Source organism: Engystomops pustulosus, chromosome 6, assembly GCF_040894005.1.
Source record: "Engystomops pustulosus chromosome 6, aEngPut4.maternal, whole genome shotgun sequence".
Classification (NCBI taxonomy): domain Eukaryota; kingdom Metazoa; phylum Chordata; class Amphibia; order Anura; family Leptodactylidae; genus Engystomops; species Engystomops pustulosus.
This window is the reverse complement of record NC_092416.1, coordinates 44856121-44872140: the sequence shown is the minus strand read 5'-3', so window position 1 is coordinate 44872140 and position 16020 is coordinate 44856121. Positions and strand designations below refer to the sequence as shown.

General features: G+C 42.3%; 1 protein-coding gene across 1 annotated transcript in view; it reads left to right on the top strand.

Annotated features, from left to right (window-relative positions):
* LOC140134997 (tyrosine-protein phosphatase non-receptor type 11-like) overlaps positions 1-16020 on the top strand; it is a 70738-nt gene that overhangs the window by 28409 nt on the left and 26309 nt on the right. The window contains exon 2 of the mRNA XM_072155887.1: positions 2209-2331. Coding sequence (XP_072011988.1) covers positions 2209-2331 — 123 coding nt within the window. The remainder of the gene's footprint in view (positions 1-2208; positions 2332-16020) is intronic.

The window sequence follows — 16020 nt, the reverse complement described above, 5'->3', positions numbered from 1 at the left end:
CTTTAGTACGGTAGCACATCAGTGTTTTTGATCTGTTGTGTTGCACGTAGACTTCTGTTGGGTCATGGTGTACCCCTCTAGGTTCCTCTGCTGAGTTTCCCAGGACTCCCTCGAAAGTTGTACATATATTTGTTGTTGTGCATTAGCTTTCAGCTTGACTTCATATGCATTTCCTCTGTATGTATGTATGTATGTATGTATGTATGTGGCTGAGTGGGCTGTAAAGATAAAAAGCATATACTCGCCTCCTCCAGTTTTCCCGGGCTTCTGTTTGTATACAGAGGCCGGTGCTCCCATCCCGATACTGTCAGTGCCCAGTCAAGTTATAAAAACCCCCTTTAAAGGAAACCTACCACTTGAAGTGGCAGGTTTCCGATGGCAATACCGAGCACCAGCTCAGGGTGAGCTGGTGCCGGAGCTTATTTTAGTTAGTGTTTTAAACCGCGGTATCACGGTTTAAAACACTTTTTAAACTTTATAGCCGGCGCAGGCAGGTACGCGCTCGCGCTTACCATGCGCGCGGCTCTCCTTCACTTCCTATGTAGCTGCGCGCACGGTAAGCGCCGAGCACGTACCTGCCTGCGCCGGCTATAAAGTTTAAAAAGTGTTTTAAACCGCGATACCGCGGTTTAAAACACTAACTAAAATAAGCTTTGGCACCAGCTCACCCTGAGCTGGTGCTCGGTATTGCCATCGGAAACCTGCCACTTCAAGTGGTAGGTTTCCTTTAAATGTTTACATTTTTGACTCTTTTGCATGTTTCGTACCTAACCGTTAATGTAGAAATGGAGAAAAGCTAGCAATTCCTATATTCGCCCGAGTCACAGGGTGAAATAACTTGGGGGTAGTGTTTGCAATACTGTATTAAATCCAGTCTACCTATCCCGCTGAGATACTTCTGGTCTCTGGAGACTGCCCCGTCACTAGAAGTGCTGGAGGATTGGGCTCGTGGAACCCTTTTCAGCCAATCCGCGGCCACGTTGGACCTTAACATGTAATTTGTGATCGTCCCATAGTCCAAGGAGATAACGAATTTGTCAAATTGGGTCCAGTGCTGAAATTGGGTATTGCCAGCAACGCAAGAGCTGGCGGGGGGCAAATGCTTTTTCATTTTTGGTTCCAAAGTGGTTATACAAGGGCTCTCAATTTGATTTCTCTAATTTTGACGTATACATGTTTTGGCATATCAAGTATAAACCAAATTGGAAAAAAGCACAAAGAGGCCACTGCTTAACTATGGAACAACGAAGCTTCTCTAAAACACCAGCCCTTTGCTAACACTGACTTTATGGATATTCACATTGGACACATTGGGAAAATTGCAGGACTGAGCCTTCCATCAATATTGTGGGTTTGACCCTTTTTAATGAAGCTAATCCATGTGTACCCACCCCGAATGCTAACACTGGGGGAAGATGGGGCAGGACACATGTTTCTGTTTGCTGATTGAGTATTTGTATGCAGGGTTTTCCTATAGTGTTTGCTCTTTAGCTTCAACCTCTGAAGCCATTTACAAGGAAACAATTGTGAATGGACAACATTTATATAATATCAATTGATATGATTGCTGCAAAATGGTCACATATTGCAGATTTCTGCTAAAAGTTGTCCTATATAAGTAATTATAATACCGTATTTTCCGGACTATAAGGCTTAAAAGCCTTGGATTTCCTTGGAAATCCAAAGTGCGCCTTATAGTCCGGTGCGCCCTATGTATGGCGCTGGGCAGCGGACCATACTTGCATAGGTCCCCGCTACCGGAGACAGCAGATCTCCAGCGGGAACTGCAGACCACGCGGCACGAACAACTTCTGCCGCGTGGTCTGCAGTTCCCGCTGGAGATCTGCTGTCTCCGGTAGCGGGGACCTATGTAAGTATGGTCCGCTGCCATCCTCCACCTCCCCCTCACCTTCCCCACTCACCGTCGCCGCGTCCCGTCGGGTCTCCGCTCCGCCCCCGGACCTCCGCCACGCCCCCGGACCCCGCGCCTTATAGTCCGATGCGCCTTATATATGGAATTATTACATATATAAGGCGCATCGGACTAATGCGCCTTATATTCCGGTGCGCCTAATGGCCCGGAAAATACGGTACATGTATTTTCTCATATTCTTGTTTGTTATGAAGCGCAATATTATGTCTCCCTTGTAGGAAAGGTTTCAAATATGATATAAAATGCATATTATTAATTTTTTTTTTTTTTGTCAGATGGTTTCATCCAAACATCAGTGGACTGGAAGCTGAAACCCTTCTCCTGACACATGGAGTACATGGAAGTTTTCTGGCTCGGCCTAGTAAGAGCAACCCTGGTGACTTCACGCTATCTGTCAGGTAATGTCATATCCTCTATGGAAACTAATGACTGCAGAAAAAAAATATGAGGACATGTCCATAAATTAAGAGTAGGTAGGGACATAGTCCTGGCAGCCACCAGAACTTCTCCAGCCACAAGTCTATGGTCATGTAGCTATTAAAATACATGCAGAGTCATTCCCCCAGACTGCTGTGAACTTCTCAGACGTACAGATAAGTATATAGATGGGGAACATCTCATTGTGCTTGAAATGTCACTTCTTCTCAAATCTGCCCGGGAACTGGGTCTGCCAAAATATTTTTTCTCAAATGTGTTGGTGCAATTCAATTTTTGGTAAATCCGGAGTAGCGTAGTCATGCTCTGTTCCTGGCAGCGCATGCTCATTATTATATTTGTCTTCACGTCTAGGTCTGTAGTTGTTCTTGTGCTTCTATTTTACCTTCACAATTTGTTACTTTAAGGGATTCCTTAAAACCCACACAGGAAGTGACTGGTCAAGGGATTTCTGTAAACCAGAATTAAAGAGTTTTCCAAATAACTAAATTGTGTACAGAGAGTTTTATGCCAATAATAATGTTTTTAGCTACTTCAACACTTGATAAGTGCTTTCAGTAGCACATGAGTCACGGGTGCTCCTGCCATCCTCACCTTGGATCGCAGGCACACCAGGGGCCCCTCTCCGTGGCGGCACCCCTGTACAGCCTCACTTACCTCTGTGTTCCTGCTCTCGTCCCGGCTAGCCAGCGCGCACGTCCCCGCTCCTTAGGGTGCTTGTGCGCCGGCACTCGCAGATTTAAAGGGCCAGCATGCTGCTGATTTGCGCCACTTCTGGGATTCTTCAAAAGCCGGTTGCTCCCAGCAACTCCCGCCAAATCCTTTGAGCATTTGCCAATGCGAAAGCTTTCCTTGCATTAATTCTTTATTCTGTTCTCCTGTTGCGACCCCTGACCTGACCCTGACCTTGCTCCTTTGCTGCCAGCCCTGACCTCCTGTTCTGTTTCCGATGTTGCATCATTTTCGCCTATCCTGACTATCTGCCTGTCCCCGACCTCGAGACTAGCTAGCGTTCCTGTACCTCGACCTTGGCTACCACCGCGGACAAGTCACACCTTTGGGACAACCTGATGCCACTACACTGCAGCAAGACCATCCTGCTTTGCGGCGGGCTCTGGTGAAGATCGGTTGCCACTTAGATTCCAGTCCCCGGTGTTGGCTTTGTATTATTGACCAGGGGGTTCACTAACCCTGAAGCCTGATGTAGGTTGCACGCGTCAACAGCTTTGAAAACTTTTGAAGGTCTAGGGCTCAGTTCGCTGATGTGTTTTTGGAGGAGGCCAAGGAGAGTGTAAAAGAAACTAGAAAAAAAAAGTTTTCAGTTTCCTTTATTGGACCTTTCATTACTTTTCATCCTGGATTAACTTTTTATTGACATCAAATTGTGCAATTTTTCTTCATTTGTGTTAGACTGTTTATAGCATTCAGGATTTACCTGTTATTGTTCCTCACTATGGTGCCAGTTTTGTGGCTTGTGTCCTGGGTATTCATCCTGTGCCTGTGTATTAACACAAGGTTGTTATGCTGTGTGCCCCTAGTAACCAGCCGGGTTATACTGTTCTAGAGTGGCAGGTGAATTATTTAGAGAACACTTGAGAGAGGCAGGCTTGGTACCTCTGCTGGTTTGTTGAAGTGTCTCTTCAAAGATTTTGGATTCCCATACATATAAAGCTGTACTAACCTGTTGATGTTTGAGCAGTCTTTTACCCGTTCACGACCCGTGACGTAATAGCACGTCACGGGTCGGCCGCATAGAGAGGGCTCACGCGCTGAGCCCTCTCCATAGCCGGTAAGTCTTTACTGCATATTGTCATATCGCGCGTGTTTTCCCGCTGATCGCTGCCGGTGGCTTCAAAAAGACGGCGGCGCATGGGCGCCGCCATCTTTTCAAGGTTCACCGCTCCCCGTGACATCATCGGGGAGCGGTGATCCATCGCCATGGTAGCATCGGGTCTCCCGAAGACCCGAGGCTACTTCGGGTTAACCCATGCATTACAATGTGCTATCAGCCACATATATTGCCATATTGTAGTATGGCAGTATATGATAGGATCTTACAGACAACCTAGGGTTAAAGTACCCTAGGGAGTCTGAAAAATAGTAAAAAAAAAAGTTAAAAAAAAAAATTATAATAAAAAAAAAAAACCCCTAAAAATGCAAATCACCCCCCTTTCCCTAGAACTGATATAAATAAACAGTAAAAATCATAAACACATTGGGTATCGCCGCGTCCGAAAATGCCCGATCTATCAAAATATGATAACGGTTTTTCACTGCGTTTAATCCCGTAACTGAAAATCGCACCAAAAGTCGAAAATTGCACTTTTTTTGTCATTTAAAAAATTCTAGAAAAAGTGATCACAAGGTCGTACAGTTCTAAAATTGATAACATTGTAAACGTCATCAAAATCTGCAAAAAAACGACACCAACCACAGCTCTGTACACCAAAGTATAAAAAAGTTATTAGCGTCAGAAGATGGCAAAATCCCCCCCAAAAATTCTTGTACAGGAGGTTTTAATTTTTTCTTAAATGTATGAAAACATTATAAAACCTATATAAATGTGGTATCCCCGTAATCGTACCGACCCAAAGAATAAAGTAGACATGTCATTTAGGGTGCACAGTGAAATCCTTAAGATCCAAGCCCACAAGAAATTGGCACAAATGCGGTTTGCAATTTTTTTTCCCGCTTCCCAGTACACGGCATGGAATAATAAATACCATCTCTATGAAGTCTAATTTGTTATGCAGAAAACTAGTTGTCACACAGCTTTGGACATGGGAAAAATAGAAAAGTTATGGATTTTTGATCATGGGGAGTGAAAAATGAAAAAACAATAAAGGGCCAGTTCCTGAAAGAGTTAAAGAGGACTGTTCACCACCTCGCTCATATGGTGATAAACATGTTGGGGCTGCTTCATAGATTCTGGAGCTCTTTGAATTTTCTTTCTATCCCCACGGTTGTGGAGATGCCAGCCTTAGTATCTGACCATTATAGTCTTCATTGTCAGAGAGCAGGTTGCTGATGCAGAGATGGGGGCATGTGTTCTGATAATCTTGATGTCAAAGTGTTTATCATAACACATGCCCTCTGCACTATCACCTCCTCTCTGACAGTGTAGAGGATAAAAATGGTCATATACTGGGACTATTATCTTGTCAACCGTGGTGGCTAGAAAGAAAAATTCTAAACGTCAATACAAAATTGGAGAATACCATTGAGGGTTCAATCTGTGATGCCTTAATTTTTTCGAGAACAAAAGGAGGAAAAGCTTTACCTGTGGTCCCCCCCCCCCCCCCCCCACGCAGTAGTAAGTGGGAGAAACCACTCTGATGGTCCTCTCCACATCCTTCACATTTTTCACTTATTTAGCCCAGCTATCTTGGCATTTTTAAATTTTGCGTATTCTTGCCAACAGGTGTGTTGCTATCTGATGATATGGATCACTATTTTGTTGGCTTTTTTTTTTTTACCAGTGATGTCCTCTTCCCCCAGTAAAAATTCCCGCAAAATCAACCAATCTTCCTGCACAACAAATGTGTGATAGGTCTTGGTGGAATTGTTTTTTGAACGAACAAACTACTGTTGAAGGTGTTTGATCCACTTTAGTGGGGGGAAAATAGTGTTTTATTACCCTTTTTTAGGCTAATGTATTCAGTTTTTTTTTTTTTATTTATGTGACTCCTATTACTTTCCGTGTAATTTGTTACTGCAGTGAGAGCACAGGTAGCTGTAGGAAGCTGAATGAATAACTTTTGTAGATCTTTTGTTGATACATTTCCACAGTTTGCACCGTTATACAAACACGAATATTTCGTGCAGCCATGCGTGTGTTTACGTGGGTGGCTTTTCCTGTGTCAGTTAATACTTTAAGTATGCAATGTTTAACCATTTCTTTGTAAACTCTGGAGGTAAGAATAAACCAAGGTCTTCAATATGTTTCACCCAGAGCTGCAGCTGAAGTATCTTGTGATAACGCCCCAATAAAGGAACTCTTAGAATTTGACGTAAACTTTTTCCTCTCCGTGACCTTAAATGAAATTTATCATCAAAATCAAGCCTGATAACCCAGAGACACTTACTCGTATATCCAGGCAACATGAGTGTAATAAACTACTTGTATTTGCTATCATTGGCCTCCTTCATTCTTAAATAAACTTATGGTAATTAGCTGGAATGGTTCTGGGGGGTGTTAACCGAGCCCCCGGGTGGTGTAGTTTCACAGGCAATTACACTGTGCAGGAGCATGTCTTACCCTGCCTGATGTTATCTTGCACAGTGGTGCGGAGGCAGAACTTCTACCTATCCTCAAATGAAGGAACACCTTTTTACCTGCACTGTTAGCAAAGTGGTAAAACGCTCCCTTTGATGAAGCCTCACTAATTTATATACTGGTTTGTAGTGCCAATAGGAGTGTCCCTGTCTAGTGCCACCCATAGCCTTTGCCAGGGGGTGTGCTGCTTACAAATGATGATTTTACTTTAAATGCAGCATTAGTCATGCTATCGCCAGACAAACAGCTTATCGATGATGACTTTTCACATATCCTTCCCATATGTCATGCCAAAAAGCATGGATTTGTTAAAAAAAAATATCCGCCACTGAGAAGGAAGGAAATCTAGCAGGACTGCTGTGAGTATGACTTAATTGGAGAAAACTGAAACTGTTTTCGGAATAGAGAAAAAATTATTTGCAGGGTGTGTAAAAAAAAAAAAAAAAAAAAACTTGATGCCCCAAGGACCTAAATTGCCCAAGGTGTAGACCAAGTATGTGTATTCAAAGGAGAAGCTATTGGAGGAAATGAGATGTGCAGATGTGGATTATGCATTGAGAGTGTTTTCGTCTACGTATTTGAAGTTTTTCTGATGTGGAGGGTGTTTTCCAGGTTAAGGAAATTGGTTACCTATGCGTAGGATTGGCCATCAATGATAGAATGCCAATCCATCAACACTGCAGTTTCTTTTTCGGAATATTGGAAAACCTGAAACATCCTGCACTCCACTTAGGGCTGTGGTGCTTGAACTAGGATTATACTCCTTATACTCTCCATGTTAAGTAGACCACATACAGTGAATATTGCTGATTACCGGTTGCCTAGAGTTGGACCCCCATCAGTCTGATATTGGACAATAAAAAAACCGATTAAAGAAGAATATGGACTGATTGTATCATGAATTAACGCAAAGTTGCTGCAATAAAAATAGGGCACACAAAAGCATAAAGATTGCTGAGCTCAAAAGAGAGATAACCGAAACAAGGCAAAACAAGATGAGCATGCGTTACTAAAATATGAAATTTATTGGTATACATTAAAAGTAAGTCAATCACATAAAGGGTAGTTACAGAGCAAACATCAAACAACAGGTGCTGGGCAGCATGAATGGTTAGTAACCAATTAGAGGAATATTATAATTACATCATAAAGTGCATAGTGCATAAAGACCCTAACAATTCCATATTATATTAGTACATAATAGAAGCACAACACTGGAAATAAAACAATAATACCTACAATGAGGGAGTGTTACCAGCGCGTAAGCACAAAAGGGGCTGCCCAGCACCTCCCCGACACGTGTTTCGTCCTCACAGGACTTTGTCAAGGGGTGGGACAATCCCAAGGATAGGTTGCCTGTATTGTATATCCATGAACACTCCTTTAAAGGTCATGGGGCCACATAATAGAATTGTAATTTCGGTTACAGCGTATGCCTACCCAAATACGTTAGATTGTTCAGAATTTGGAAACCGTCTAATTATGCGCACTTGACCTACTTAGTCATATTATAGTAAATGTGGTTGCGCTAATCCTACAAGGACCTTGTCCATTTTAATATAAAAGTTGCACAGTTTATTGTAATGTATATACAATAGTGTATCGTACCCTACTTGGGACCTGTTACTCTAGATGTGGGGTCCTACTCCTCATATTGACCACTTGAGTATTAGTTGGGGGCATCTGAACATTAATGGCTGCATTTCCTAGGAGTGAGTCACACTAGACCAGGGATCCCCAAACTACAGCCCGTGGGCCACATGCGCCCGCGCAACTTTTCTATCCGGCCTTCGGCAGTCGGGCAGGGGCCTCCGTCCAGACTGTATAATGCTAGATGCAGCCGGAAACGTTTGCTCGAGCACTATTAGTGGAGTGATATGGCCGGAAGACAACCCCGGCACACATCGCTCCATGAACTAGGCCGCGCAGCCGCATGATGACATCATGCGCCCGCACACCCGGGAGACTGAGGGTAGTACAAGGTGTGTGGGTGGTTGTGGTTTTTTTTTTTTTTTTTCCGGCAGTAAAAAGATTGTGGTGGCCGGGGGCCCTAATATATGAAATAATTAATTGAGGGGGTCAGCATAGGAAATAATGAACGGAGAGGGGCAGTCTAGTAATGGGGGGGTGGGGGCCGCAGCATATTTAATAATTAATTGACCCAATTAATAAATTAATATGGTCAATATATAAAATGGTTCCCAAGGGGGTGCAGTATATTTTTAATTTAATTGAGGTGGGGCGCAGTGTTTTACGGATGTGGTCACGGATGTGGTACCGATATTTATTTTTAAACTTTCAGACCCTTGAACGGCTCCCTCTGTAAAAAGTTTGGGGACCCCTGCTTTAGATCTTTGTTATTTTGTTTGATAGTGAAGGTTGGGGTGTACATGTTTTAATATTCAGTCTGACTTTTATCAGTTGTCCATATTCCAGCACCTGTAGACGGTTGCTTCCTGTAAATGACCTTTCCCTTTTTTTCTTTTCCCAGTTATAACTGGGAGGAAACATATCATCATTTTAACAAAAGGTGAAGCGATAAAGTTCAGTTGAACATCTCAAGCCTCTGATTCATCTATGAGAAATGCCACTTTATCTGGTTATCTTATATTTGTGCCGCCCTCGGTGATGGAGATCAGAACATGATAATTCGGTATAGATTTCAGATTACTCCTTAACATGACATTTTCACTTTATTTGTACCTTTTGACTACTGCTTTTTTGGCATTTACGCTTTTTACTTTATCCATGTAATTCAGCAGTCAGTATATTTTCCCACAGCGCAACTGGTTTAGTATGCCAACTTTTTTTTTTTCTTTTTGTTTCTATACATTATGAACCAAACATACCTTGAGAATGCTGTAGCTGCACTGATGCAGAAACATATCTTGTTGAATCCCTGATCTGAGTGGTTTTGCCAAATAAACTATTATAATATTATGATAATGATCCTGTTGCTCCTGTGGCTGGCTTGGCAATTCTACTCTTACTCTAATTATGCAGTGCTCCAGCCTTTTCCTGCCCAGCATAGGCCGAAAACACTACTCACTGGGGCAGATTTACTTACCTGGTCCTGTTGCAATCCTGCAGTGGGTTGTCCGACGAGGATTTGGAGCTGCCGCGATTCACTAAGGTTGTGCGTCCAATTTCCTGCATGTGTCGCTTCTGCACTGAGATCCACCGGAGTTCATCTTCTTCCCGGTGTATGAGAGTGCTTGATCTTGCGACACAATTTTGTTTTTAAATTCTGCGGTTTGTCCGAATCCGTCGGGTTGTCCGACGGCACACCCCTCGATTTCTGTCGCATGAAAGCTGCCGCAGATGCGACACAATCCGATCGCGAACTACAAAAAACCGGGGCAAATCGGAGATATTTGGGAAACCCGACAGAATCGCGGTCCACGGACCCTTAGTAAATGAGCCCCAGTGTGTGGTTTCTGACTGGCACAGGTAATCAATCGCTGCACCATCCCCCAGCTGCTGTGTGTGAATGGTGCTGCTCAGGTTGATTTAGTCCTGTCTGAGCAGTTTAGGAAGCTCCGTGTAATGTGTTAGCCAGTATGCACCCAGCTTTCCCAAGGTCCTGAATTTTTAGAATTTAGTTTTTTGAGCAAAACCACTCCATTCATGGATTAAGCAAGATATGTTTCTGCATCAGCGTAGCTACCGCATTCTCAAGGTATGTTTGATTCACAATGTATATATGTACTGTACATGTTATGTAGATGCTTACAACCTATTTTGGGCTGTGGTAATGTTTAACCCTTAGGGCCCCACTTTTTAAAGGGGCTATCCAGTAACAAAATATTTGTCCCTTGCCTTTGGACCGGAGATAACTTGCTTACATGTGTGGGTCTTTTGTGATCAGATCTCCACTTATCACAAGAATGGGGGTTGCACCCCAAAAGCATAGAGCGACTGTTTGCTGTTGGAATACAATAATGGGGCCAAATTTGGGCTTTTAAAAGGAAAAAAAAAACATGCTTTATGGCCAAAATTCAATAAAGCAATACAGAAGGCCAACATGGGGAGATCACAACAGGTTCTACATATCATTGACTATAAAATAATGATGGCCTTTAGCTTCCTCTGATCTATCTGGCCCATTGTATTCAGTGATTGGCAAACATTTTTGTATGAGTGGATAGAAAATAAAATGAGCAGAAATGGGGATATTATATGGCATTTATACTGTAACTTTTTGGAACCAATATTTCAAATCTTCGTCACTCCTCTTGCTTTATAACATGTTGCACTTGATGATAAACCTTGAACTTATATATAGTAGAGGAATGTGTTCCATTTTCCTCTGGTAGACTATTGATGGAGTCTGGGTTGGGTTGAGGAGTGAAGCTCGGCACGTTGCAGATGGTGATGGATACTGCTGCCTGCAGTTGCCCACTAACCAGAGAGTGAGAAGGAGGGTAGAAAACTCTTATTTCTTGGAACATACATGAAAGAATTGTATAAATATTATGTACAGTTTCATTTGTGGTTGTGTTGAGTGAAAAGGAGGAGCTAAATAGGAATTGCTGGGAATTTTTTTGTGTTTTTCACCATTTAGTGTTCCTTTTAAGACTTGTGTTTTTAAAGTGGTCTGGACTTGTTGCTGCCTCTATATCCAGACATCGCACAAAGCTTCCCCTGTCTTGTCATTTTCCCCTTTTGTGCCCTTAACCTCTTCATCACTAAAGCAACTGTCTGCGTATGTCAGAGTCCTCCACAATCGCAGCTTTTGTCTGGGCACAAAGAAGGATTCTCTTCATGCCAAAACCCTCCGGCAACGCCATCCGGAGTAATGAACTTGGGCTTGGTGAGGGAAAGCATACATCTCTGTTTTTACCACTGCCGCTATTCTGACTTCTGAGCGGTCGGACACTTCAAGGACCAAAATAGCTCAGTCCTTGGTGCCATGTACTGGCCCTCTTGTCATTTCTTCTATGTTGTATCTTTATAATGACACAGCACAACTAAATACCTCTCCATTTAAAGAGGACATGTCGCTAAACACCAAATAATTAGCCACGTTTGATCACTGTTCTACTCGTGATCATTTTGGAGTTTTAACAAAAAGAATTTTTTTTTTTTTTAATTAATCTATTCACACCCCCCCCTCCCCCAACCTAATTGGCTAATATTAACCCAAAATAAAATAAATGTACCCACCGTTTTTGCTGTGCTTGCTGTATAGGAGGTTACCACCCCCTTGTCTAGTACAGCTTAATTAACATACAAATTGGCAGTCCACTGTTCTAAAACCTTGTGGTCTAGAAAGCGGTTATCACTGTTATCATTCTCGGTTTCTCTTTTGGTGATGTTCTAGTGAAATTGACCACTTCATTAAAGGACATCTACCATCAGATTACCTGGTGGGAGATGACCAAGATATACAAATATCATAATTTATGCACGCCCATGGCCGAACCACCCCCGTTCTGAGACCCAGTGATATCGCTGGTTCTTCACATCTCATGCTGGGCAGATAGCCGGCAGCGCAGGGAATGTGAAAATCCTGCGCATGCGTGAGAATAACATTGCCCAGTGCAAGATGTGACTGGAACCAGTGATGTCACCGGGTCTCAGAATGGGGCCCTGGGGTGTGGATAAATTATAGAACGGTGGAGCCTGGCAGTGCTCTGCAGAACACCACAGGCTCATTTGCATATCTTATAATAATTTTTTCAACAGAAACGCATCGAAATAAGAAATGACGCTTGTGACACACTGGGATAGGGAGATAAGTAAGTCATCTACCATCAGGTAATCTGCTGGTAGATGTCCTTTAGGGTTTCTGTACAGATGGCAGCAAGAGTCTTTGTAAGAGGGATTGTTCAACATCCGTGTCAGTCTGGCCCACCAGCTTGAACCCAATACTGGACCCTAGATAACTTCATTTGACTACTACCAATGTCCATTTCCTAGGGGTTGGTGGAGGACAACGCTGTCGTAAGTGGATTGCAGAATGGTCTGGAGGCAGATTATTATTGCTAAGTGAAACAGTTCTGGTAGTAAATGCCTCTTAGCATTAAACTCCTTCCTGATGATGAAGTTTCTGGGTGGTGTGTTCATATTTTAGTGAATATATTCTTGTACTATATCAAACGCCACCTTTTTTTATATATATTTAATCTTCCAAGTTCTCTATGAATTCTCCAAACAGAACCATATCCTTGAGCACTTTGTCGAAGGTTTGTCAGTAACGGTATTCAGGGGAGACCCAATCCAGGTGTTGCTCCATCATTTGTAATGAGGATCAAATAGCAGCTGACGTGTCTGGCAACCCTGGACCTAATACCAGATGACAAGTCTGGCAGCCCTCTGTCTAATATTAACTGCTATATCCAAGTACTAAAGAAGATGGCAGGGAGCCAGACATAAGTCCGTGCGCTGCTTGAGTAACACTTTACAAGCCATGATTTGTAGACGCGAGGTAGTTCGGCTTTATAGTAAAATAGAAAAAAACGTGGCACTGTGGATGTTGAATTTCTGCACTCAATTTTGTTATAGTATTGGAATAAATCTTATTGTCTCAAATATATTAGCTGCCTAAAACTTAAAGGGGTTTTTATAATACGAATCCCCTTTAAGTAGCCGCCCATTAGAGCATAATGGACTTGATTCGTTTTTGTATTGTGTTTTATAACATTGCGTAATTGTAGCTTTTCTGCTCTTCTGATAAGTCCGGTTAGAAATCCCATTATAGTGAAATCAAACACTATAATGTGTAGCACATTACATGGATTATGTAGGCCGGATACAAGGAATAGGATAGGGAAAGAGGACAACTAATGGAACTTTTTTTTTTTTTTTCTTCCTAAAAATGGATACAAAAGCCTGGATTTGATGTCTGGGCAAAATGATTGTCTGAATAAGTTTAAAAAAAAAAATAAGAACAAGAAATTACTCCTATAATTTTATCATTATTAATAACAACAACAGTTTTATCATATACGAAAAATCCCAAATATATGTATTTTTTAGAGTTGGTGGTTTTCCTTGTCATAAGCAGGTATCCCTTATCCACAGGAAAGGGGTTAACTTCCTCATCAGCGGGGGTCTCTATGGTGGGTCCCCAAAAATCTTAATGATGCAATCCCTTTTCCTAGAGCAACTGGTCACACAAGCGCCCTACTACTGGTTTCCTCTCTATGACAGAGAGAGAGAGCACAGTCCTCTGCTACTTCCATCCGTGCCATTAACAGTGAAATTGGGGCAAAATGGACCCCCGTTCTCTTGACAAGGTGTGGTTCCCCACCAATTAGTAAATGATCCCCCTTCCTTCAGCTGGACAGTTTCTTTTAATAACCAACCTGTTTTGGCCCTTAAAGGGGTTTTATCCTTTAGACATTCCCCATCCACAAGAACCCAGAGGTCCTCTCCATTACAGGGCAGAACTTGTGTGACCTCCCTTGCCATCGGTCATGGGGGACTTTGGCTTTCAGACCCCTGCCAGACATTTTGCCCAAAAGGAGCTAGAGGATAAGAACCTGGAGAGCAATGTTCCTCCGAAAGGTAGTCCCTGAGCTGTCCAAGAGACTTGGCTTGTGGTCTTTTTAGGCTTTTAGTAACTTTGGAGGCTCCGTGAGCAGAATTTGAGGGCTAAAGTGAGGTCGGCCATAGGTTCTGTAAAAATTCTATATGCGACTGAAGTGGCAGATATATAAGCCACTGAGAAATGGCCAACTGGGGCAAACTGTATAGCCAAAGTGTTCTTTTCAAGTATTGCCATAAGCCTGAATCCAAAGGGGTTGGTCAAAGAACTGAGCCGTAGATGGTATTACCAAATGTTCTGCAACCACTGTGGTTGTGGATCATGTGGGCGATTTGTTGCTCCTCAGACCGGGGGTTACATTGGGGCAAAGTTTCATGTGGAGAAACTGTAACCTTGAAATATTCGTGTAAGTTAAGCCAGTGCTTTCAAGAGGCTGATGTCTGATAGAGAAATGTATCAGTGAAAGATATAACCTGAGGCACACCACAAACCGGTTTGGGCAGTTCTCAACAAAGGGATTAATATTTCATTTGTATGCATATGTTTTTTTTTCCTCATACAACAAAAACCAGTTACCTAAGGATTTAAAGAGGAAAATATACAATTTTTGCGTGTAGGGATTGTTGGCCACATCAGGGTAAGGATTGTTGGAAACCCTATGCTCATGGTCAGTGAAGTCAAGTCCAATTTCGGAGCAGGTTGAATAGAGAAATTAAGTTCCCTAATGTGAAATAGGCCCTTGGATTCCTATTCTATTAATTGAAGGGCCTCCTTTGATTATACATTTGTCACTAATCTCGTGGACGGAGAATTTTTATTTTTTTTTCTTGAATAACCCTTGTAGTTCTCCTGCACAATTCTTCTCTGTGCACATTTGGTGTCACACTGCCAAGAGTCCAAATATCTGAAATAGGACATGGCTGTACTTGAAATTAGATGCAAAACTTATGACTGTCTATTTTAGATGACCGTATTTAGGGTTGGGTAGATAAATAATATTAATAGTAACATCTGGGCCATGCATTTTGTCCATCGGTCTCATGACCTGGTACGAAGCCTTCACTGGAGTGTGTGGATGTCCAGATCTGTTACATTAGCTCTTCATCAGGCTCCATTTATTATATCCAAATGTTCCTAGATGAGTAGTTAAAAGGTAACCTGCAAGTAAGTCTGGATTTTGTCTGCAGTAAATTTTTGCAAGTGTGGACAGCTTGTAAGAAGACAAGATGATGCTAATATTTCATGTAACCAACAGATATATGCCAAAGGGCACCTCCAGACATTTAATGTTCTAATAAGGTGGTGTAGTAAAGCAGCAGAGGAACATAGAAATTTGGGTTTGGTATCAACAAAAACCAAGGAATTAAAGGGAACCAGTCGTCAGAAAATGGCCTAATAAACCACTACTAGTATACTGTCAAGCAGCATAATGCTTTCAAGTTTTTGGTTTTTTGATGACCCAGTGTGGTGGCATCATCCAGAAAATAAACTTTGAAGTGAGATGTAAATTGGTTGTATAAAATCAAGACTGCACTGAAGTAAGGTGGGGAACCCTGAATGCCTCCTCCACTGGAATTGACATCATGCATTGGACTTCAGGAGATGAAGTCCCCTTTAGTGATGTCTTTAGATGCAAGACCATCAATGTCTGAGGAAGAGAGAGCTTGACTTCAGTGTTAAAATCTCTGCCTCCTTAACTTTATAAAACCAATTTACATCTCACTTCAAAGTTGGTTTTCTGGATGATGCCACCGCACTGGGTTATGAAAGAAACCCAATCTGGAAGGTGTTCAGCTGTTTGGCAACATATTGGTAGCGGTTTATTTGGTCAATTTCTAATGAATGGTTTCCTATTAGATAATAAATGGACAATACATAGTAAAA